This window comes from Chinchilla lanigera, unplaced genomic scaffold (assembly GCF_000276665.1).
Source record: "Chinchilla lanigera isolate Chin_1 unplaced genomic scaffold, ChiLan1.0 scaffold00018, whole genome shotgun sequence".
NCBI lineage: Eukaryota > Metazoa > Chordata > Mammalia > Rodentia > Chinchillidae > Chinchilla > Chinchilla lanigera.
The window spans coordinates 5834088-5858955 of record NW_004955419.1 but is presented as its reverse complement, the minus strand read 5'-3'; the positions used below and the strand labels follow the sequence as shown (position 1 = coordinate 5858955).

The window sequence follows — 24868 nt, the reverse complement described above, 5'->3', positions numbered from 1 at the left end:
CCTCTTTACAGCGCCAGCATTTCGGCCTCTTCCCGCAGGCACAGGATCAGTGTGGTGCCACAGAAATAAGGTGGCTTTGGAGGCATCCACATTTGCAAATCCCACTTTAACCACAGGTACCAACATCACCTCCAGGGCTGGGGACACCTCCACACCCTACACGACAGCTCCACCCTCTACACCGGGAGCTTTGGCTTGAACACATGACTCTGCTGATAAAAGAAGAACAGACAACCACCAGAGAGATGCATTTTCTCGTTCTGCAGGGGACGTAGTGGCCCTGGAGCTGACAAAGCCACTACACCAGCCAGCACTGTGCAGAAGCTGGGTCCTGTCTCCCATCCTTGATTCCCTTACCCTCACCTTATTAAATTCTTCCCTGTCTTCCAAACAGGCCCTTGTGCACCTCCCTCCTTGACTGCCCAACCATATGCTCCTCTTTTGTTCCTATTTTGTGAACTTCTCATTTGATAGCATCCAGCTCAGAGCCTCCCGTATCCCTCACAGCATGCTGGAGGATGTCTGTTTACAGCACTGGCCAGACTGAGAACTCCTCTAGCAGGGCGGGGCTAGGACCTTTCACTAAGACTGTTGAGCCAGCACTGGACCCAGTGGAGAGCTGCTGTTCAGGGAGCAGAGCAAAGAACAGAAACCAGCCTGATTTTCTCAAAGCTTAGTAAGACACGGGGGCAATGCAGTACTTAGAGAAGTCCATCATTGTGCCTTTGCAATGCCTAGTTTACCAGCAGAGAAATGGTACTTACTTTCAGGGTTGCACTGCCCAACAGCCCAGATATTCTAGGAGCCAGACACCTAACCACTTAACCAGAGAACAGGAAAGAAATGGAATCCCATCATGTTCTGGATTTAAGTGCCAGCACTTCTACTTGCATTAACTTTATTTATTACACAAATAAGACATTTACAAAGCACGACATGAAAGGTATGTAACAAAACAGACATTGGTTTTACAAAAAAGTGCTTACAATTTTTTTCCGTGTGTGTTTTCCCCTTTCGTTTTGTATTTAAATAAATAGTCTCGACGGTCTGTATGTTCCCAGGCTGCTCTTAAAAGGGTAGTGAAGACGTTTGACTGCAACATGCTACGGCCATGTGATCCACTCAAGGACTAGACCCTGGGAGGAGGCTGAAGGCAGAGTGGGTCCTAGGTGACCCGGGACAGAGCTCAACTGGCCACTTACCACATGGTTGTGGTTGGGGCTTTGATCATTAGGAGCAAAAATCAAAGAAAGATTTAAGCTTCCCAAGGCCAGGGATCAGGCCCACGTAGCTCCTGTTAAATCAGTTCCCAGCACAGAGCTGGGCACCAGTTTCCATTGGATGAGTTCTGAACAGTGTGTCACACTCAGCACATTGTGAATGTTATGTTCTTTGTCCTTAGTCAGCTGTAACGTCTTTGGAAGGGAGGGGATTCAGGTTCCTTTCTTGGGCCACACTCAAGCCTCACCCTCCTCCAGGTCTCAGAGCAACTGGCATATAGGTTCTCATTTAAGTGCCTACTTCAAGCATGTGAATTCTGAAAGCTTATCCAGACTGAGTGAGAATAAGAATGTTGCAATCGATTAGTGATGTCTGCCATGGTTGAAAATGGGGACATCGACTGTGTATGTTTCTTTGTCCTACGGTCTCCTTCCAAATGTAGGAATAAAGACTTGAGCTAAAACATGCTTACTAGCAGCCTCTAGTGGGAAATGCATCAGGTCTCCAAGTAGTTCTAGAATTATAGGATAAGCTTGAAACAAATGGGCATCCCCTGATAACAAATCATGGTTGTGTGTTGCCCAAGCCCTTTGTTCAGAGTGGAAGAATTGCAGCAGAATGGGATGAATGTGAGCACAGCTATGTGTGGCCTCTGTTCTCAGGAGTGGGTGGGGTGGGAGCTGGGCAGAGCTGAGGGGAAACCCAGAGGTACCAGCTAGAACCCTAGGCTTGGCACACTCACCCAGGCAATGGGCAATGGGCAGTGGGCACCTCTCTCTAGTGAGAAATGAATTAACATTCTGGCTGCCATTTCACTGGGCTCTGTTCCTGGCTCCCCATGAGTGGTCTCCCCCCAAGAGAAGACCTGGCCAGGCACCTCTATCAGGAGTAAACAAGTAGCCAACAAGGGTCCCCAGGTCTAGCCTTCTCAAACATTCAGAAGTGTCACCACATAGATCAAATACCATTTCTGCCATGATTTCTGCATATAAGGTAAGTAATGAATTGGGGGTAAAGTCTCCCCTTCACTAAGCCGTCTCTTTCCTCTCCTTGGAATGGTTAGTGTTTCTCCCAGTCCAGTGTCCCCAGTCCCTCCCTGGTCCGTCTGCTTTCTGGTCCGGGCAGGCCTCCATTTCTGCCCTATTGGGCCTCTTAGGGCTGGTCAGTGTCTCTTCTCTTTCTGAATTAACTTGACATAACCAGACAGATGGAAATGATAAAATTAGAACATAGCTTTCCCTTGGGGACATCCCACAAACACTGCAGAGTTTTCCAGACAAAAGCAACAGAGTGGATAACATTGGGGGTTGTTGGCTATTCAGAATTCAGAGATGGTTCCAAGGAAGTAGTACATAAAGGCCAATACGAGGGGAAAGAAAACCTGTAAATTAGGAGGCTGTTGGCGTTGCACGATTCCATTTGCCTTTTGCTATTGTGATCAGCTGAAGTTGAAGATAACTCCTGTTTAAATGGGAAAAACAGGCTGTTGTTTTCACCCTCATTCCAAATTTCAGGGAGCTCTGCCTTCCAAGAGGAGGACTCTGTAGTGCTCTTGGGGGTTTCTGGTTCTCAGCAGGAGAGGGAAAGGCTAGGCTTGGGGGGCCAAGCTGGCGGCGGGCAGGATGGCGGGTGGGGGTGAATGCAGAGGCTGTGGATCCCTGGCCGTGACTTGGACACTGGATCTCAGCAGCTGAGGGGCAGCTGTGGGGTGCCCATGGACAGATGCACAAGTGCCGGCAGCGTTAGTATTGAAAAAGGATGACCTGCAAGAGGAGGACATGGGAGGGGGCTAAGCTGGAGGCCGGCCCCACCAGGCAGCCTCCAGGGGAACTCAAAGGCATGGAGAACTGGAGAATGAGGTTGGGCTCAGGGCCTAGGTTTGGATTTAAATCCTGGCTCTGCCAGTTTACTTGCTGTGAGAACCTGGGCAAATCACTCCCTTCTCTGAGCCTGCTTCCTAAATAAAATGGGGATGACAGGGAAGATTCAGTAAGCTACAACACCAGCAACAAAGAAGCTTGGGCATTTTACCCTGAACCTTCCAAGAATTATTTCACTGAAGCCACACCTTGACCCCATGGGGGAGTCCCAGCATTATCTCTGTTTCACAGGGAAGGCACTGGAACTCAAAGAGGTAGCAATTAGTGAGCCTGTGGTCACAGAGCTAGGAAGAGGTAAACCCAGCATCAGAACCACGCCTAGATCCAGAGCAAGGTCTCTTTACCGGACAATCTCTACCTCTTCAAGGGCACCACGATAATACCACTGACCGCTTACTATCCGGCAGACGGCAGCCTCCGCACTCCATGCACACTTTATCTTCACAGAGCCAAGAGGCTTGTGACAACTTCCTCTTTCCCTCCTCCACTGAAGCACCTAGCTGACACCTCGCTGACACTCACACACCCAGGTCCCTGAAGTTCAGGTCAAGGATTACTATTAGCTAGCTGGTCAATGGGATGTTCCTTTTCACAAGAAAATAGGAGATTTCAAGAGGTCCAGGGACATCCAGCGGGCACAACCCCATGGTTGATACATTCTGATCAGGAACAATTCTTGCCTGGCAACAGTTACCAGAGGAGGTGGGGGAGGAAAGCAATGAGGGAGCACAGCTCTCCCTGACCCACACTTTCAGTAAACTCTGATCAGCTGCAATCTCTGATCAACTGCAATCTCTGATCAACTGCAATCCCAAAATACTAGCATTTGTTTTGACACTTTCAAAAGATCAAGAACCTGTCCATATAACTATCATTTCCATATATTGCTGTAATTGTTCTATTTTGTTATTAATTATTTTTGTTAACCTCTTGCTGTGCCTAATTTGTAAAAGAACCTTTATCATAGGTATGTATGTGTGGGAAAAAAGATAGTATATGTAGGGCTTGGTATTACCCATGGTGTCTTAGAACAAATCCTCCGTATATAAGGTGGGATTTCCATAATCAAATAATAACCAACACCTATGGAGCACTTCCTGTGTACCAGGTAGTGTGCAAGACTCTTTATACATCATTGCATTTACTCTCTACAGCAGTCCTAGGTAGTGGGAATTATTATTAACTCCATCTTGCAGATGCAGAAACTGAAGCTCTGAGAAACTTCCTCTTCAGAGTCTCAGAAGAAAGAGGTAGCAGATAATGAGACCTGGCGTTCTAGACCTCAGGTAGCATCCCTCACCTGGTGTCGGGCACTGCTCTCTTTAGCCTGCAGGACACATGGCTTTGGGCTCTCACTAAGAAAAGCTTGCTCAAAAGGAATAACCCTAGTCAGATCCTTCTCCTCCATGGGCCTCAGCTTCTCCGTCCGATCAATGATAGCTTGGTTCTAAAAACTTTCCAAGCACTACAGTTATGGGATCAGGGTACTTGACCAGGAAGAAATGTGGTTCCGGAAACTCACAGGCATGTGTGGCCAAATGATGATGCAGTAGAGACAGGAAGCTCCTCTGAGAATGTCCAGGGCATTGTTCTCCTGGCCAGGCCAGTGCTGGTCTGGATGAGTGGGTTCAGGGACCAGCCCTAGGGGGGAAACTGGGTCTTCTCACAACTGGGCTGGCTCAGGCCTAGAGGAACTTGGGAGAAAGCCCATGCAGTGCTGAGCTGACTGCTCAGCCCACACCCTGTGACCCACCAGGCCCTACAGGTTTGACAGGATGTGAACAGAAAGATCCCTTAGAGCTGGCAGAAGGCCTCACAGTGAGGGCAGTAGGTCATGGAGGGAGGCACCCTTTAACGCAATGCTTCTGGACACAAAGCTGGGGACATAACCCAGTAAGAGAGAATTCTAGCTCAGCAGACAAACCCAGGGGCCAGGAACCTAGAGCCAAAGCTGCCAGAGCCCGGCCTAGCTCACTTTTCAGGCTGAACAAGACATAACCACAAGCTTAGCTGCACAACCAGGAGAAAGGGGCTCTTCTCCAAGTGCTGGGACCAGTCCCATACACTTCCAAGGCTCACCCGCTTTCCTCAGTGGACCAGGCCCTTCATTATATAGCCCCTGTCAGCTCTCCTCAGCTGGACTAAACACCCCATGGGGCCCTCAAACCCACACCTCTGTGCTTCTATACACTTGCTCTCAACACGGGATGTCCTCCCCAAGAGCTTATCACTCCCCCTTCTGGGTCCTTCAAATCCATGGTTGTCCCCACTTCATCTGTATCATACTGCAGTGTAACTGCCTATGTAACTGCTGCTCCTTCTGGCAGAGATTGTGCCGGCTTCCTTCCTCAGTCCCAGTACCAGTTTAAGAGGACAAATTTTCTCCCACCGGTAAGGCAGGCAGGCCTAGGATTAAGGACAGCTATGCTCACGCTCACTGGGAGCCTGGACAAGCTATTGCTGTTTATAAGCCTCAGTTTCTACAAGTATGAAACCCAGATCATCATAATCATCCTCCCAGTGAGGCTGTGAAGGATGAGGTCAGAGAGAGCTCTTTTAGTTCTAAAGTGCTACACGATAGGAAATGATTACTAAACTGCACAGACTTCAGAGTCCAACAGACCCACCACATCCCTGGACAAATCATGTCATCTTTGCTTGAGGAAGGCCATCTCCACACCCACAGGTGGCTGGGAGGTATCAAGTAGATGACATGTGCAAAGTGCTTGTCTCAGAGAAAGAGCTCAATAAACAGCAGCTCTCACTGTGAAGATGACAGTCTCAGAGTGGATTTTCCTGGGGTGGTCTCACCAGCTCCCAGATTCTTGGGTTGAGGAATACAATTTACCTGTAAACCTATCTGTCCAACTAGGTTATCTATACCTCCATACTACAGACATTCCCCTGTGCCATCCAGCACAGAGCCCAGCACATGCAAAACAGGAGGCAGAGCTAAAGGAAGGATCCTGAAAGAGTGCTCTCTCCTCCAGGCTCCCCTTCAGAATCTCATAGGTTGGGCACGACACATGCAGATCCCTGTGTTCCAACTCAGACCTCCCTATCCAGTTCCCTGGCTTGGGAATCTATACCTTTCCAAGCTTCTCACATGATTCCAAGATACGCCAAGACTGGGATCCACTGGCCTGCAGGGTCCATGAGGACCTTTTTATCTTTAAAGCACTGAGCTTCTCTACCTAGACACCCTACCACGTGCTGCTTCCTACCTCACATGGCTCATTCTTCCCCCAGCCTCTCAGAGTACTACCACAGTGATGCTTGTAAGCACTTAGCATCCCCCTCCCGTGCTGCCAAGAATAAAGTCCACTGTTCCAGGCACCTCTTTCTCACCAGTTTCCCCCTTAAGCCTGTGTGCCAGGGACATTGAAGGGCTCACAGTTCTTTGACGCTCAGAATAGCTCCTGCTTTCCCCGATAAACTCTGGTTCAGCTTCCAGGCCTAGGTTCCAGGGTTGCCTTCCTCCAGGAAGTCTTCCCAAAGTCTCTCCTTTGCCCCACTCCTCCCCATATCTCATGGGCTCATCGCAGTTTGATCACAGTCTTCCCTTCCAGTCTGTGGCCCCCTCAAGAGCAGTGACCATGCTTTGCCTATCTCTGTGCTCCAGACTCTCAGTAAGTGAGTAAATGCACAGGCTCTCACCCAGGCCCTGACCTTCAGCTACAGCGGCCTCTATCTTTCTACTTCTAAAATGAGGGTCTGCCTCAGAGCAATGGCTTTCAAGGCTAACTGTGAAGTGTCTCAGAGTTGAGAAAGAAGTAAGGCTCCTACCCCTCCATGGTTTCACCAAGCAGCTCTATCTACTTTCGTTTGCATTATGGACAAGATTAAACACACAGTTCTAGTGCTTAAAAAACAAAACCCTCCAGCCACCGGACTGATATGTGTAAGCATCCTCTGGATGTTTAGTCCTGATGCCCGAACAACCAGAGATCCAATTCCAAAGGGGAGACCCTGCCAATTGACCAAAGTCACTTGCTGGCCTCTGATCTCTGAGCCCCACCAGGTCTGACTATTCATCCCCAACAGACAGGAGGAAGAAAGAAGAAGAAAAGTCAGTAAGATGATAGGAGGCAGAAGCCTTCCCTGGAACCTCAAAGCTTAGGTACAGTAAATTCTCCAGACTGAAGAAGAGACGGCCACACAGCCAATAGGAAAGGGGGCCTGCAAGGGCGTCTTGGGGAGTGGCCACGCACATGGAACAAACCGGCAGCTGCTCAACTGACTGACTGGGGGCACCGTGGGAGCCTGAGCAAGCTGGGCAGAGATGATCTGCCACAGAGAGACATGGTGCCCACTCAGTAGCAGGCAATGCTGCTGGAAACCCATCCCCAGCAGGAAAGCTCTGATCCATCAGGCCCAGCCTGGCTCCATTTACCTTCTCACCCCGGTTGGAGAGCGGCCCATCCATGTCGGCTTTGAGGTGGACGGGGGGCGCGGTGTAAGGCAGCCGGCAGTGCACCTGCCCGCACTGTACCTGACCTGTGGATGAGAGGATGCCTTGGAGCCCATCCCCCAAGTTCCCCGCAGGATCCCACCTGCCCTGTGCTCTGCAAACTGGAGCCCATTTGCTACTTACCACCTGGGTGGCCCTAGGCAAGACCAATTGGCTATATGTGTAGGGCTCTAAAGAGGGTTGGGCTAACTGCCTGGCTCACTGATAAACACTCCTGCACAAATAGGTAGTGAATACCTCTTGCAAGCAAGCCTGTACCCCATCTGTCAGATCCTCACCAAAGATGATTTACCAAGTACCTCCATGAGGACTCTGATCTCACAGGTCACCACCCTAATTACAACTGCAACTCAACACCACCAACCTCCCCTTCCCTCCTAACCCTCCCTTCCACCTTTATTTTTCTTCTTTCACCCTAATTATCTAACTTGCTATACATTTTTATTGTTGATTTGGTATTGATCTATTTCTGCTAACTCCACGAAGGCAGGAATTTTTATTTGTTTTCTAGATTGCTATACATTTCCAGGACCTAGAATGAGACATAGCATCTAGCAGGAACTCTGTAAATATTTGTTGCATGAGGTTTTACACTCGATTTCACTATCTAAAACCGTTGGGAAAGATCCACCTTTATGTCTGATCCAAATCTCTCATGCTTCAGCCTGTTTACTACAATGGAGAGGTCTTTTGCCTGTCTCTTCTCCAGACTTCTTTCTCTTTGGTCACAGAAAGAGCTCTGTGCAGAGACTTACAACTGACATATAATTTGGGACAAGTCATGGTGCCCTTGTAGTCACTGTTCCCTTATCTATAGAATAAAGCAACTGTATTACATTGAAGATTTCTAACTCCCTGGGTGTTCAAGGAATCCATAAACAGCTTCAGGTTACTCAAATAGTTGTGTGTCTGTGCAATTTTCTGGGGCCCAGTCCCAAAGCTTTCATCAGATTCTAAGCTCCAAGGCTTCAAGAAACTCCAGATCCTATGACTTTAGTTAACTGCAAATCAGAAGTTCATTTTCCTGGGGTCTGGTTCTAACACTTCATCAGTGTCCAGCTCTAATCCTTCAGAAAATTCAAGATTCCGGATTAAGTTAACTAAAAAAAACTACTAGGTTGACCTTTAGTCATGCAGCAAGAGGTGGCAGGTCCAGACCTCCCAAGCGTCTTCCACCTCAAGATGGGCTCCATCTCCAGGGGAAGAGGAAAGGGTCCTCTAGCCCTTTTTCAGGAATCAAAGAGAGATCCAGACTTGGTCAGTGGGAATGCATGGACAGAGTCCTGGCTGTATTTCAGTGGGGCCACCTAGATCCATTACCAATTCCACAGCAAGTATTAGCTGGTAGACTAGAACCCTGGTACCTAGAGAGCCCCTGGTCCTCGGCATCATTAACAATATTTAACGGGTTCTGTGCAATGCCAAACATAAGTCACTGTTTAGAAATGAGAAGGGAAAAGTGTCCCTCCTGCTGGGCAGATGGTTCAGAACTTAGAAAGAGGCATGGTTCCATCTGGCAGCCTGGTGCTGTAAACAGAATGTGCACTCCTAGCTTGCCGGTCAGCCCCATAGCCACCATCACAAAAGCAGCTAATACTTATCTGATACTAAGTGCTGAAGGCTTTACATCAGTTTTCTCATTTGATGTTCACAACACTGCTTTGAAATAGCTACTCTTATTGTCCTCATTTTCTTACAGTTGAGGGAACTGATATTTAGGGAAGCAAAGAAACTTGCCCGATGACACCCAGCTAGTAGATGGCAGGGGCGGTTGAAGCTGACAGTAAAGCCTACGTTTGATCAGTAAAAGGTATTGACTCCCACTAACAGCGGGTCTTTGGTGTCCTCATCTACTTAAAGAGGATAGTGACCTGTGATGTGCAGAGACACAAACAATATAGTGTCCAGTAAGCAACAATTCTCTGACCTCCTTTCCTTTCCCCTTTTACTTGGAGTCAGAGAAGGGAGCGTGTGCTCGTGCGCGTGTGTGTGACTTCTGGTTTTCTGTTCCTTTGTTTTTGTCACCCCCAGCTTTGAGAAAACAAACCCAAAAGAGAAAATCTGGGAAAAGCACCTGCTCAGGAGCAGACTCTCACTGAACTCTTACTCTCTCCCTCCTCCAGTTTCTTGTTCCAAGGTCACTCACCAGGACTGGGCCCTCATCTCTCCCCTTGTGCTCACACCTATCCATGACAGCCCTCCCATCTCCTACTCAGGAATGTGAGTCTCAAGGAGCACAGTAGCTGGCCCGTTGTGTTCACTGTTGAATCCTTGTGCTAAAAACACAGAGGTACTTGACGTTTTGACAGGATGCACGAATCCATCCTCACCCTTTGAGAGGCATTATTATCATCCCGTTTTACAGGTGAGGAAGTCGAGGTTCAAGGAGGTGAGGTGATCTGCCCAAGGCCTCACAGCCCTGGGTGGTCCTGCCACACTGGCCTGCTCCCCCAAATGCACCTGTGCCAGGATGCTTTCTAGGCCCTCCTCTGCCCACATTGAGTTTCCTCCAGTCCACATGCCTCACTAAGTTCTACTGATTTTTCCCCTCTCAGAGGCAGCCTCCCCAGGAGCATCTCAACACTCCCGCGGGCATCCTTCTGCAGAAACCATCCCAGTGACTGTCACACATTCTGGTTGTCATTCCATGCTGTCTCGCCCACCAGAATGCGGACTCGACAGGAATCTTGCTCATCTAGGGAAAGACCGAGTCCCTCGGCCTTTGCACAGAGTGGGTATAGAAAGACATTTGAGGAATGGCTAAATTGCTTGCTTCTACAGGGTTGCCGCCCCACTGAGGCAGGACGGGAAATTTACTCCTTCCCTGCACCTCCTCGGTCCCAGTGATTTGGGGGTCCCGCATCTTCACCAGGATGCTCTGCAAGGCCTTCCCACACCTCAGCCTCCTCGCCCAGGCGCCCTCCTCAGCATCCCCTTCCCCGCAGGCCCCGCGGTCCCCGTGTCGTGATCACTTACTCTCAATGTAGCCGTGCAGGGTGACCATGCGCGCCCGCTCGGGGCTGCTGAACGGGGAGTAGTGGATGTCGTCGGACAAGGCAGAGGGGAGGCGGGTAGGGGGCGCCCCTGAGGGCGGCACTGGGTGCTGCGGTGTGTGCTTTTTATGACGCGCCCGGCAGTTTTGAAACCACACCTGGAACAACAGCCTCAGCAGCCTCGGCCTCGCGGAAAAGGGTCGGTTCTGCTGCCGGGGCACCCCAGGCGGGGCTGCTTCGTCGCCTCCTGAGGAAGGGCGGCCACGTGCACCCCCGACCCTCGGCACCTCAGCTAGCTCCAGGGCTCCCCCCAGGCCCCGCCCCAGATCTGAAGGCCCCACCCACCCGGGCCGCACCTGGATGACCCTCCGGCTGAGGCCGGTCATGTCCGCCAGCTTCTGCAGAGTCTGTGCGTCGGGGTTGTTGTCCTGCGCAAACTGCGCCTGCATAACCTGCGGGGCGCGGAAGGGCGATGAGACAGGGGCGCGCGGAGGTCTCCGAGACCCCGGGCCAATCAGAGGCTCTGGGCCCGAGGCCACGCCCCAGACAGCTGCAGCCGCCCCCCCCCCCCGCCAGCGAGGGTCCAGGCCGAGGGGGTGGGGCTAGAGGCCGCTCAGCCCCGCCCCTGCGAGACCCCGCCCACACCCTCTGCTCTCGGCTCGCCCGGGTACCTGCAATTGCTCTGCTGTGAAGGACGTCCGCGCGCGCTTGGCCGGCTTGGGCTGACTGTCCTGTTCTGAGGGCACTGCCCCCTCCAACGTGAGGCCGTTCCCTGGGGGCGACAGAAGCAGCTGACCACGCGTCCCCATCTCTTCTAGTGGCAGCCTGGAAAGGATGGGGGTGGGGGGAGCTTGTCCCTGGAAGGGTCAGGAGCGGAGCTGGCTGGGAGTGGGGATCCCAAGGTCCTAGTCCCTGAGCTTAGTCTCTGGGGAAAGAGCTTGTGTTTCTGGGAGTCCATTCGATAGTGTTGTTTATGTGTCACAACCCTTAGGAGAGGTGGCATTATCCCCATTTTACATGAAAGGAAATTGAGACTCAGAAAGAAAAAAGCCTCTGCCTGGAAACTTCCGGCTAGGATCTGAAAGCTGGCTGACCCTAACGCCCCAAACCGGATTCCCTCCTGGTTAAACTGGAGGAAACCAAAGGCTGGTGGAGGTAAGAAGCAAGCAGGTTCCAGAACTGTGACTCCAATTTTATAAAAATGAGTGAGAAAAAAATGGAAGGATATACACCAAGCTGTTGGCAGTGGTTTATCTCTGAGGAGTGCAATCAAAGAGACCCTTTACTTTCAATATTTCTCTATTGAAGTTTTCAAGACAATTAAATGTCACTTAACTTCTCTAAATTTCAATTTTAAGTTGTGTATATTTTAGATATTCTCTTTGCACTTATATTACTTTCACTATTGTAATTGTAAACCACTAAATACCCATTTTATTTTTAACACCTCATGTTTTTTAGTACAGCATTAATCCATGGTCTTTATTAAAAGTCTAGAAAATTTCAATAAACATAAAAAAAGTAGAAAATCGCCAGTAATTCCACCAGTTAGAGATAACCAGTGCTAACAATTTAGTGTAATTTTTAAATTAGGACAAAAACTATGTTGAAGGAATAAACAAACACACCAAGATACATAGAATTTTTAAAATCTGGAAAGATAAACATTAAAATGAGAGAAGGTAGCATTTAGAGTGATCTTGATTTTGTTTTTCTTTTGCTTAACGATCTTTTCTAATTTTTCTATAGTGAACATGTGTAGTGTGTGTGTGTATGTGTTTGTGTGATGTATAACAAACAAAACAGTAGCCCACATTGAGAGTTGATCACTAAGGGAGATCTGAGGGCCCCAAGCCTTCAAATTCTCATGGTCTCCGCACCTTGAGAACCGGATGTGATGGACCAGACTATGACTAAAGGTGGTCCTCATCCATCCAGGTGTGGAAGGAGCCTGAGGTTATTAAAGACCATGGTGCTAAAGAAGGTCTGACTTTCCAGTTTCCATCCTGACTCCACTGCTGACTTGCCTACCACGTTACAGAAAACTGCCTAGCACCCCAAGTTCACTTGCTCTCCACTTAGCCCTGATCCTGGCAGGAGAAGGTGATGGTCTTGATTTAGCCGTGGCCAGGAACATTCTGGTGGTCCCCAATTAGTCCTTGGGCTGGGGCCTAGAAATTGAGGCAGGGTGGTCCATAACCTCCCCCAGAGGAACTGGGTGGAGGTGAGGCAGAAATTGTACGATAGTAATATCCCATAGCAAAGTAAACAAGTGTGGCTTTTTTTTTTTTTTTAGATAGAGAAATGAAATTCCTGAAGACAGCCATATCTCAGCACCTTTCTGGCTTTTTGAAGTCTGATTAAAGGGCCCTGGAGCCTGGGGGTGAGGTGGTACCATCATAGTATGGTGTGCTATGCTATGGTAGTAAAGAGCCTGAGCTTTAGAATCAGCCAGACCTACCAGCACATAATGTGTCGCAAGCTACATACTGCAGATAACATCTGCCTATTTTCTTGCCTATAAAATGGGGATACAACACCAATTTCCTAGGACTATTGTAAAGATTATCTAAAATAATCCATGTTATAGAGAAAATAACAGCGTCCACAGACACTGTAGCAGACAGGTCCTTGCCTCTGCCCAAAGCCCAGCCTACATTCCCTTCTCCAGCCCTTACCCCACCTGTAATAGTCCCTTAGATCCCTGGATGTCTGTTCTTGGGCCCGTATGTCTTGGAAAATAACAGTTATCAGAGGCAAAGGACATTTAGGGATCAGATGATGGGACTGAGGCCCCGAGAGGAAAGGAAACTTCATATGTTAGCATAGTATGCTGGAGCTGGGTCTCTAGTCACAGGAATTAGGTTCTTTGCCTTTATAGCCAGAGCCACTGGTCTGGTATGAAACTCCCACCCTCAAGCCTCAGGATGGAAGCTGCATCTTCAGGCCTGGCACAGGCAGTTGGAAGGGATGAGCTCCCAGATCAACAAGAGCTTTCCAAAGGTGGAGAAGGCTGATCCATTAAGACTCCATCTCTAGGGATCATGGAGTGTCTCCTGGCTTTACAACACATCAGCTCCTCTATCTTTGAGAATATGTCATTGGCCCCATTTTATAGGTAAGTTAACAGTTGCGGGGACTGGCAGCATCTTCCACTCCCATGCAAATGGTGGAGCCAGAGCGCACGCGCAGCTGATGTACAGCCCCATCTTCACATTGCCTTCAGGTGGACTAAGGAACTCCCAGTTTGTAAAGCAGTATAGGTTGTGTCTGGGATGCTGGGTCTGGGTGGGAAAGGGCTCAGGACAGAGGTGCCTGGCAGGGCCAGCTGGGTACCGTTCTCCGCGGCTCTCTTGAGGTTCTCGATCATGGTGTCATAGTGGATACGGCACAGCACCTTCTCCTCCACCAAGCCGAACTCTTCACCGGTGGACAGCTGGCGCTTGCAGGAGAAGCAGGCAAAGCAGGCGAGGTGATAGGCGTTGCCGCGTGCCCGTCGCACCCAGTCACTGGCGTAGATCTGTCGACCGCACCGGGCACACTTGGTCCCAAATCGGCTGTGACACAAGGGAGCAGGGACAGGTTGGTAAGGCTTCCCTCTCACCGTCCCGCCACATGCCACACCCAGGCTTCTGGACTCGGAGCAGTTGCTCACTCATTAACCTATTCTTGGATGGACTACCCTTCCACAGCCAAGTCCCACCTAGAAGGTGAGCTGGTGGGTGCTTCTATTTTCTTCATGGTGCTTTTGTGACTTTTCCAAATTTTCTGTGATAGTCACTTACACTTATAATGAATGTGTTCATTGAAATACCTCATAGCTGTTAGGAGAACATAGTAATATTAATAGGCAAATTTTTGAGCACCACATACCCAACAAGATTCTCTGTGTTTCACACTGATTATCCCAATTAGTCCTCACTTTACAGTTGAGGAAAATAGGGGTCACTGAGTCACACAGCTTACAAGGATAGGAACCCCATCCAGGCTGACTCCAGAGATAAATAAACTATAGCCCCAGCTATAGTTGTACAAAAAATCAGAGTTCCTTGGAAGAAAGACAGAGATGTACATACTGGCCCTGTGACCGTGGGCAAATTGTTTAATTCCTCTTAGTTCTTACTTTCCTTGCCCTGAGCTGAGCTAGGTGACAGCAATGACTACTAGTAGTTGTTTACTCTATGAAGGCTTTGCAGTCTACGAAGAACCCATCTAGTCCCAGACTCTGGAGCCTATGACATCCTAACATTGAATATTAAAAAAGACAAAAGTGAAAGGTCCAAATCAAACGTTTCCTTGCCCCTTTACACCTTCCTTGATTCTGCTACTTCCCCTTCTCCCTCCCTGCATTGTAATGGGCTATTTGGTTAGGCAGCATATCACCAGAGTGGGAGCCCCTCCAGGAAGCAGGAGCCAGGTCCTGGCCACCGGGGAAGTCTTGTTCAAATGGTTGACTGTCCCAACCCTCTCAGCTTCAGTTTCCTCTGTTGTGCTTTCTAGATCAGGGATTGACGCCCTCACTACCACTAACTCATATATTCTTCCCTCCTTGAAACTCCACATTCAGTCCTCAAGGGCTAAGGGTTCTGATTCCTAAGATCTCTGAGATTCATCTCCTCCTCGCCATCTCCACTGTCACTGTCCCTCTCAGACCACGTTCCCATCAGGCAGCCCAACCTGCCAGTCGCTCCAGGTTCCACCCTTGCCCTGCCACCTCATCCTCTTCACGGCAGTCACAGAAGCTCCCAACATGCACTTTGGAATCCTGTGTACACCCTACCTACAGTTCTTTGGTAGCTCCCCTCGCCCCTCAGGATCTCAACCAAGCCACTTTAGGCTGAGAAAATGCAGCAGACTGCATCCTCTTCAGGCCCATTTCCTTCCAGACCTTCCTCAAGATCTCGCGCATCCCCACATCCAAGCCCGAGTCCCAGGTCTGTCTGGCCCCCTCTGAAGCACTTTCCCACCTCCAGGCCTTTTCCCAGACGAGTTCTTTCCAGGACATGTCCACCAGAGACCCACCACCCACTTAGCGTTGATCACAGCGGTCTGTCAATGGCTGGTGTCCGTTTATCCCAAGCACTCCTGGGGCGGAGAGCAGACCAAGGTTTGCCTGTCTCCAGGAATGACACCCTTCCACTCAGCGGAGGATTAGCAAAAGTCTGTGTGTGGCTAGAGGAAACAGCCTAGCAAAACCTCTCTGGTTACAGTCTGCCTCCTTTGGTAAGTCCATGTAGTCGATGGTTGATAAAAATGTTGCGTTGTACCAAGTGCGCAATCACTGCGGCCTCGGTCAGCTCAGGCGACCCCTCGAGAGCCACAGGAGAACGAGGATGCTCTGTGGCCACCGCCACCATCCTCCGGAAAGGTTCACTCAAGCGGCTCAGCTGGGGCGGCTCCTGACCTCAGGAACCACTTCTCCAGAGAGAGCTCAGCACGCCAATGGGCTCTGTTCCTAACCCTGCAGTACATGGGGTGAAGGATCAAACCGTTTTGCCGACCCCAGCTCCCCAACCTTGGGACCAACCTCCCGGTTCTGCCACCCAACTAGTGGCATCTGGATGGGGAACACTCTGGTCTCCGAGGCGAGGCTGGCTTTCTTTCTATTACTTGTACTTGGGGAGGACAGAGCGCCCACCCATGCGCAGAGCCATTCCTGCGGGTGGTGGTGGGCTCCTGGGCACAGCGCCTTTCTTTGCACACCCTCGGCTTTGTCGAGTCCGCATGATGTAGCGACTCTGAAACCGATTTTTCACGGGTGGAACTAGTGGTTCAGATACCGCAAATGACCGCACAGTGTGGGGCCAGGGTTGAGGCTCTCACCGAGGTCCTTAACAGAGCTAGAATCCGCCGGAGCAGCCAATCTGGGTATGAGGTGACCTGGGACCCCAGGAGCAAGAATAAGAAGGGTGCTTGGTCTGACCTATTGGGTCAGACCTATGGGAGGGGCGTGGGTTCTGAAAACTCCCGTGCGGGGCAGGGCAGGGTCGAAGGCGCCTCCAGAGGCGCGAAGCGCATCCTCAGGAAGACAGGAGAGCAGGGAAGGTCCCAGCCTTCAGAGGTAGGGAGGGCAAAAGCGGCTGATCCTCCCGCCTGTGACCTCTGTGCGCTGCGCCAGAATGCACGGTTCTGATCCTCGGCCTCGGCTGGGTGAGATTCCTCATCCTCTGCCAGTCTCCCCGCTCACCCATCCTTGGTCTTCCTGCCCTGCGAGTCCCCGAAGACCAAGACCACACTGCACCCACATAAGTAAACCACAGTGCCCAACCCTTTGCTCTTAAGCGGACACCGACTGGACCCATCAGCAATTTTCTCACGCCAAAGGTCAGAAGCTGTTCCCAGTCCTAGGTTCTCTCGGAATTTGCTGTGACTCAGGCCAGTCAACGAAATAATCCTCGCACTGGATCCTCGGAGAGGCGATAGGGTTGTCATTATGTGTGATGGGATGAGTTAGGGCCGCTCCTGCAATGTGTCTCCCGCCCAGAAAAGGGGTCAACGGCACGAACAAAAGGTACGAGGAGGCTTACGATTGAGGCTCTGACAAACCGACAGACTCCTTCCCAGGCGGGCTGCTAGACATAAGCCGCCCTTATCCGGAAGCAGCGAAATGGGCGGCGCCGACAACGAAACTTCAAGAAAGGGGTGTTCGGGAGCTGTGAACGGAGCGCCAAAAGGATTAGGGGACGCTCCTACTGCCATCCCAGGCTTGCTGGGAGGTCTAACCCTCCAGCGCTCTTCCCTGGCTCCTGGTGCTCCGGAGGTAAAGACGAGGAGGACGGAGGTGCCTCGGAGACGGAGAGGTGTCCAACCGCTGCGGCGCATCCTGGCCACTGCGGAAAGGAGCAGCGTGGGTATCGCTCACCGCCAAACCCTCTATCCTCAGAATGGGGAGCACAGCGATCTGGATACTCGTGGTCGTGCAGCGGGAGCTGTGCGCCCTTGCCCAGCGCGGCTCGCTTTCCAGGTTTATTTCCCTTGGATACCCAGCAGACGCTCAGTAATTACTTGTCCGATGAATGAGCCCAGCGGAGTTTCACTACGACCCCTTGCCCCGTTTATTAAGCTACACCTTTTCTGCTTGAGGAAACCAAAAGCTCAGAGTGGGAGCTCCAATGTTAGGAAGCTGTTGAGCCCAGGCACTGAAACTCAAAACTGGAGTTCGCTTGTTTGGGGCTGCAGATGCTCATTGGATGGATGGCCTTAAAGAGATTCTATGCAGCGAACAAGGAGGGTTGGAGGTGGAGCTTTTTCTATTCCCTGTGTTCCTTTCCTTCTAACCAAACCCTTAGGGGAAGAAACCAGAAAAACCAGAACCAGCAATTAAGAGGTTAAAGCGGCCAGCGTGCCTCCGAGGTCTCGGCCTGAGGCCCCTCCCCTTCAGCTCCCCTCTCCTTCTCCCCAACATCTGCCCCCAACAGCTGGAGGCTGCTGCCCCCCCCCACCGTGGTGGGGGGGCCGCTCGCAGTCTCTCAACCTCCCCAGGGCCCTCGCTTTAGGGGAGTGGGTGGGGTTCTCCCTCTGGAGTTCAAGAACAGCTCTTGGGCTCAAGGTGGAAGGCTAGGGAAGGATGGGGCCCTGCCCTAGGGCCAGTGGACCCAGCAAGGAACTGGAACTTCAGCCACCTGAGCACTGTAGGCACCCTACCCCTAAAACATGAGGGAGGCGGTTAACCCTTTGTTCCTCAGTGCCATTGTCAGAAGGGAAGAGGGACCAGGGCTGTTTGACCTTGGCAAAGTTGTGCCAGTTTCAGGCCTGAGCGGGGTGCTCTTCCGTTACTCCCAGGGCCACCCAGGAGTGCTGTCTATGTAAAGCCGTGTGAACCGGATTGGGACTTGGGACCAGCAAAGGGGGGCTCTGCCATTCCACAGGTCCCACAATGCACAAAGAGGTAGCTGACATGTCTTCCCTGGAAAAGAGTCGGGGAATGTCTGTGGAGTTAGATGTCCCATGGCCTCTACCACTTATTAGCTGTATGATCTCACCCCTTAGGCCTCAGTTTCCCCTCAGATTATGAAAAATCATATTCACGAGGTGAACCTGAGGATTAAATGAGACAAAACAGTAAACAATTAGCACAATTCCTGATGAGAGGTGGCCTCGCTCTTGCCCTGCCCCTCTTCCGTGGTCTTGCTTATTGTGTGACCCTGATCATGTCACTTCCTACTTTCCCAGGACATAGATCGCTATATAATAGGAATGATGCCCCAACTATATAATAGGAATGATGCCCCAGGAAGCTGAACTAGCCTTGCCTTACTTATGCAGGTAGGAGAACAGGAGGGAGCTAGGGAGAGAGGATTGTGGTTGCTATTGCCAGTGGAAATATGAATGGCCCCAATACGCTGTTTCTTCCCCAGTTTTCTTCACTTTGTGGGAAAAAAAAGAAAAGGTCCCAACAGAAAAGTGAAGAAATCTAAAACCCTATTATTTTTCCTTGTTGGTAATTTTTTTTTTTTTTTCTGCAAGGATTCTCAGAGAGTAAAGAGAGGTGAGAAGGAGGTTGAACCCACAGGACTTATGAGGTCCTGTTTGGACACTGAGGCAGAAAAGTCCAGAGACTTGACCAAGGACACAGAGCCAGTGAAAACTCAACACCCCCCTACACACACACACACACACACACACACACACACACAGGCCAAGAGCAGCACTGGGCCTTGAATCTGCCCATGTTCTGCAACCTCCCTCCCTGACACACTCAGAGTTCCTTCCTAGTCACTAATTTCTGAGTCACCGTTGTGAGCTCTGCCAACGGAGACTGAAGGAAGACCCACAAGACAGTGTTCAGGAGGGCCAAGATAGGGGACAGAATCTTGGAAAACCCCTTCTCCACGGGACAAGATCAAGGGTGAGAGGACCATAGGAGATCCAAGTGGCCTCTCCATGGGCCTTGGCCACTCTGTTCTTCCTTACTCTCCTCTACCCTGGGAAGATCTCAGCCTCTTTCTCTGAGGAGAGTGCTCCAATCCATATCCCACCAGACTTTGACCCCCACATTCAAGAAAGAGGCCCAGAGAATCTCATGAGCCCTCCATGAGCTCCAGCTCTTGAGAAGAGATCTGCCTATTACAAAACACGCTTCAATCTTCTCTAAGAAGGCCTTCCTCACAGCGGCCCTTGCTGCTGCTCGGTGTGGACAATAGTTCTTGCCCCGCAGTCTGCTGGCTTTTTCTTTCTCTTTTTGTGGGTTTTATTATTTTTTATACAGGTGGGACTGCCAGAGATGGGCTATGCCTACAAGGAGAGATCTGGCAGGAGGAGAAATGTTTAGAAAAGCAACAATTCTACCCATATCCCAGAGAATGTGAGCTTTTATTCCCTCCATTTTCTTATAAAAAAAAAAAAATAAAGAATCGGCTTTAGTTTTGCTTTGGAGGGCGGAGGATATAGCTCAGTGGCACAGCACCTGCCTGGCAAGTGCAAGGTCCTGAGTTCAATTACTAGTACCAAAACAACAACAAAAAAAAACCAAAAACAGTTTTGCTTTGGAGACTCTTGTCACTGGAAAAGGATTACTGCTCATCATAGACCTGAACCCTCTGACGCCCCTTGTCACAATGATGACGATGTTGCTAACTGATGCACGGGTAGTCACTGTCACTTAAGGTGCTTTCATGGAGACATTCCCTCAGTGGCCTCTTTGGCAGCTCAAGGAAACAATCTTAGAAAAAGAAAACACAGGGCAGAAAGATATAGTGACATGCCCAAGGTCACAACTGGCTTTGCAGAGCTCAGTCTCCTGCCTCTCCCCACAAAGGCCGCACACACTACCCTCTATCCCACTGCAGTGGGACAGGGCGTTAGTCCTGAATGATTAAAGGCTCTGAATGATGAAATCAAGGCCCTAGTTTTGACTGGACCTTCAAGGTTTGGTAAAACACAGCACCAAGGAGGCTCCGTCTGGCACAGGCATAAACTGGGGCTGAAGAAGCAGGGAGGACATTCAGCCAAGAAGCAAAGAAGGCTTCCAGGTCTTTTGTCACAGGGAGGGCCTAGACACCTTCCTGTTGGGTTCCTTAAACTCCCTGGTAGCACATGAATCCCGGGGACCCCAAAACAGCAGCTGGCTTTTTTTCCTCAACTGAAATCAGGCTTAGATCAGGGAGGTGCTAGACAGTGACTCTAACCTCCATTTCCTGCCTGGGCCAAATCAACAGTGAGATGGGACAGTGGGAGGAGACATTACACTCCAGTCACACCCCACACGCACACAGCAGACCATAGCAGCACATCCACAGCACACCATTCCTCACCCTTCACCCCTCAGCGCTGGGTGGGAAGCCTCAGCAGGAATGCTCCCTCAGAGGAGACGATAGGCATGGACGGTGACCAGACTTCAGAATCCTCTCATCCTACCTCACCCTCCCACTCACAGATCCTCATCTAGACATGATCCTATTCTGACTACCTTGCACACACATATACACATTCACCAACTCTCAACATTCACGTATAGGCGCCACACTTTCTACACTCACACATGAACTAAAAGACAAATGTTTGTCTATAAAAACCCACAGGCTGTCCACAAATGCCTGACCTTACTCAGGACACTTCCCTGCACTACTTCGTGGATTCCAGACAATACAGACACACATACTCCTTGTACCAGGAGTCCTAGGCCACCTGGTAGAGCACTCCCACCCCCACCCCAGCTGCAGACTCTCATACCCATCACATAAAAGAAGAGTCTGCCTCTTTAACCGTGCCTCTTCCGGTTTCCTCAGAGAACCCCAGCTCCATATGTTTCCAACACACCCTTGCTCAAGGTCTCTTTCAAGGTCCCTGGAGTTTCAATGCTCTAGGGGCAGGGAGTAGGGGCAGCATTGCGGTCCACCACATTCTCTGACCCTCAGAGGCTCTTTTGAGGACTGGGGTCTTCCCAGGAACACTCAAGCCATGACTTCTCCTGAGGCAAGGAAGGAAAGGATGTATGTGGGTTGGGAGGGTGGACTATAGGGATAGCCTCTTTCTCCACTTCCTGAGAAAGCATTTGGGAACAGGCATCCCTCCCAGGAACCACTTCTACACCATTTTTCTAAGATTCATAGGCCTGACCAGATGGTCAGGCCTGGTTCATCCTTCCCTCCAGGATAGGGCAGACTGCCTGATGCAGAGCCTCTGACACTGCAGTGACCTCGACCCCTTGACCGGGTCAGGCCAGGGCTGCATCTGCCAGAGGCAAGGCCCGCTCCAGAGTCTGAGATGCTGCGAAGGGGGCAGGAGGATGCCACTTGGCAGCGATTGAGCTGCCGGGACGTGTGGCACAAAGAGCGTGGCCCCAAGGTGATCCTACTTGGCCCTCAGGGCTGAGGGGCCTGCTTCTCTGCCTTTGCCTCCCGGGGGCCCAAAGCCAGAGCCTAGGCCCGGAAAAGGCTGAAGCCGGACCGGAAACAACGGCGGAGCTGGGACTGGAACAGGTGCCTGGGACGAGGGCAAGACCCCAGACTCGAAATGCGACGCTCCAGCAACCAACGCATGAACTGAGGCTGAGCCGAAGACCAAGACTGGGGATCAGGATGAATGCTAGGATCTGAGAAGGATGCCACGCTGGTGTTTCGGGACCGGATCAGATCGCAGCCCGGAGGACAGCCCGGGTCAGAGCCCGAACAAGGATAGTCCGGGCTTCAGCTTAGGGTCCCTGCAGAGACAGGTCTGCGGTCTAAGGAGGGTTGTAACCAGAGGCGGAGCGCACTGGAGATGCAGCCAGATTGACCCCTGGGATCCAAGCGGGTCCAGCCAGAGTCCCGGATGGACGTAGAATTCGACCGCGGTGGCTGAGGTCAGAAATGGAGCCTGAGACTTAGGCAAGACCCGAGACGGAGCCAGAGACACGACCAAAACCCTGCGGGCAGCGGGAACCGGACGCAGATCACTCGGCAGCACTGTCTGGAGCCTTGGGTTAGAGACGCTGAGAGCCGGCGGGCTGGGAGGGTACCGCGCGCCAGGAGTGCACTCGCGACCCCAAGGCTCAGGAGTCTGAGAGCAGACGCAGTAAAAGTGGCCTGGGTAAGCGCCGGGGCCTGCCCGCCCAAGCACCGCTGGCCCCAGGGGGCCGCAGCCTACCTGAAGTAGTCCATCTTGCAGAAGATTTCCTTGTTCTTGATGTAGCAGCTGTTCTGCTGCCTCAGCGACGTTCGACACACGGAGCACTCCAGGCACCGCACGTGCCAGATGAGGTTGTTGACCTGGGGAGGGGGCGGAGATGGGGGTCGGCTTAGCGCGAGGCTCTTTGACGCCCGGGCCCAGCCTCCCCGGCCTCATTTGCAGACGGACGCCGAAGCTCAGGAGGTGCTTGCGACTCTATTATGTTTCTTCGGTAATACTGAGGTTCGGGGATAGGAATATACGCCTCGCATTTTTTCAGACGGAACCCTGGGCACAGAGGCACTAAGGCTTGCCCACAGCCACGAAGTCTGGCAGCTGCTGAGCCAGTATTTGGAATTACAGGGACCTGGCACCCCCTGTTGCTTTTCTGAGTTCCCCTGGGCTGCCACCCACACCTGCCAACACCCACCCTGACTCACCTTGAGCAGATACCGGTCCAGGATCTCAAGGCCACAACTGGAGCAGATGTTCTTGCCGGCAGACGGCACGGAGGAGGCGGCAGAGGGCGGTGAGCACACAGATGGTGTGCTGGGCGTACATGGGGAGGCCCGACCCTCGTCCTTGTCCAGAGCGCCTGCCAGCGCCTCGGCTTCCGACTGCGCCTGCAGTGGGGCAGAGAGGCAGCACAGCACTGAGCCAGGCGCCCACAGCTGCCCCGGCTTCCCAGACGAGTCTAGCAGCCGAGCGCACCAACTGACAACGAAATCCGCCTGGGATGTCGCGCTTTAGGCTGGAGGACTGGAATGGAAGGGCCTGTTGGAGAGGAAGGGACGGCCCCAACTCTTAACACGCGCGTCTGGGGTGCGGGGAGCGGTCAAAGCCCACATTTCTGGCCGGAAAACCGAGGCTCAGAGAGAGGCGGCGCCCACACCGTGTCCCCCAGCGCACGGGGAAGCGGTTAGTGGCCAGAAAACCAGGCCAGGTGCCAAGAGCTGGGCTGTTGGGGGACCAAGGGCCGAAGGCAGAGCCGAACGGACTCACCATGGCTGGCGGCGCAGTCCCTTCAAGACAGCGGGTGGTCGCTTTGCAGCCGGACCCTGGCTGGGCCATCACCTGGGGGAGGTGGGGTAGGGAATGCAGGCGGCGGCGGCTGCAGAACTGGCTCCGCGCAGCCTGCGCCCAGCGCCTCCCCGCGCCTGTTATATAAACCGGCGCCGAACAATGAGTCCTAACTTTGTAGTGGGCATTTAAAGCCCTTCCCCACAAAAGCGGTGTCTCTCTAATGAAGCAATTTGAATTTGGATTGGATTTTTTCCCTCTCTCTCCCCCTCTCCCTGCACTTAACCCGTGGCTCTTGAAGTAATCGCTTAGTTCCCTTGCAATCCAAGCCTCCGAGGGGGGAAAAAAACACGCGCACACACACAAACTACCTGCAATTAGAAATTGTCGTGAATGCCCAAGATAAGAGGTAGCCAGAGTGTCAATTCCAACTGTCAATCAGTGAGATCCATCAGGCCGCCCAAAGAATTGCAAATTTGATTTTTTAATGGTAGTAATTAAAAATCGAATTTTTCTCTCTCCACCCACCCCCCCTTCCTCGCTCCCTTCTCCTCCTCTGCACAAAATGCAAAAAGGAGAAAAGAGAGAAAGAAAGAAAATAAAAAGGAGATGGGGGTGGTGGTAGTGGTGGTGGTTGAGAAAAATAAAACCCGGAGCGCCGAGAGCGTCGGCTAACCCGCCCGACTCGTGCCGCGAAATTGAAAGGGCGATAGTGACACGGATTCAGACGCCTTTCGAGGGTCAGTCCGAGGAAAACCTGGAGCCAAAGGGAGCGAGATCGGGGGTGGGGGTGTGAAACCGGACCAAAAAGAGAAAAGAGAGGCCTTCAAGAGGAGGAAAAAGCACCCTCCAGCCCCTCAGCGCGGCCGGGACCGGCCCCGCGTCGGGATTCTCAGCGTTGCGCCCGCACAACCCCCGGCGCATCGGCGCTATCAGCGTCTATTCAGACGGACAATACCGGCCTCGCCTCCTCTTGATTCGCCTGTGTCTTTGCTAAATCGCTTTTTGAGAAATTCCTCCAACATTTGCATAATGTGTTCCCGCTTTCCGCGACCCCCCCTCCCGCGCTCGCGCGCGCTCGCACACTCACAGACACACTCTCGGGCGCATCCCGCACCCCTCCTCCCTGCCGCCGCCCGCCACCGGCCCCGGCCCGGCTGGGTCTCGGCCCCTGGCCCGGGCCGCTCTCCCGCTCG

General features: G+C 51.8%; 1 protein-coding gene across 5 annotated transcripts; it reads right to left on the bottom strand.

Annotated features, from left to right (window-relative positions):
• Positions 1–859: 859 nt before the first annotated feature.
• Positions 860–23726, bottom strand: Lhx6 (LIM homeobox 6; the record flags this gene model as incomplete). Of its 5 annotated transcripts, none has more annotated exon segments than XM_005382538.2 (9): positions 860–2682; positions 7495–7598; positions 10549–10771; positions 10922–11017; positions 11237–11337; positions 13902–14122; positions 22632–22753; positions 23093–23275; positions 23655–23726. In XM_005382538.2, coding segments are annotated over 9 exon segments (1269 nt in total), but the record flags the coding sequence as incomplete, so codon positions are not given.
• Between the last annotated feature and the right edge of the window lie 1142 nt (positions 23727–24868).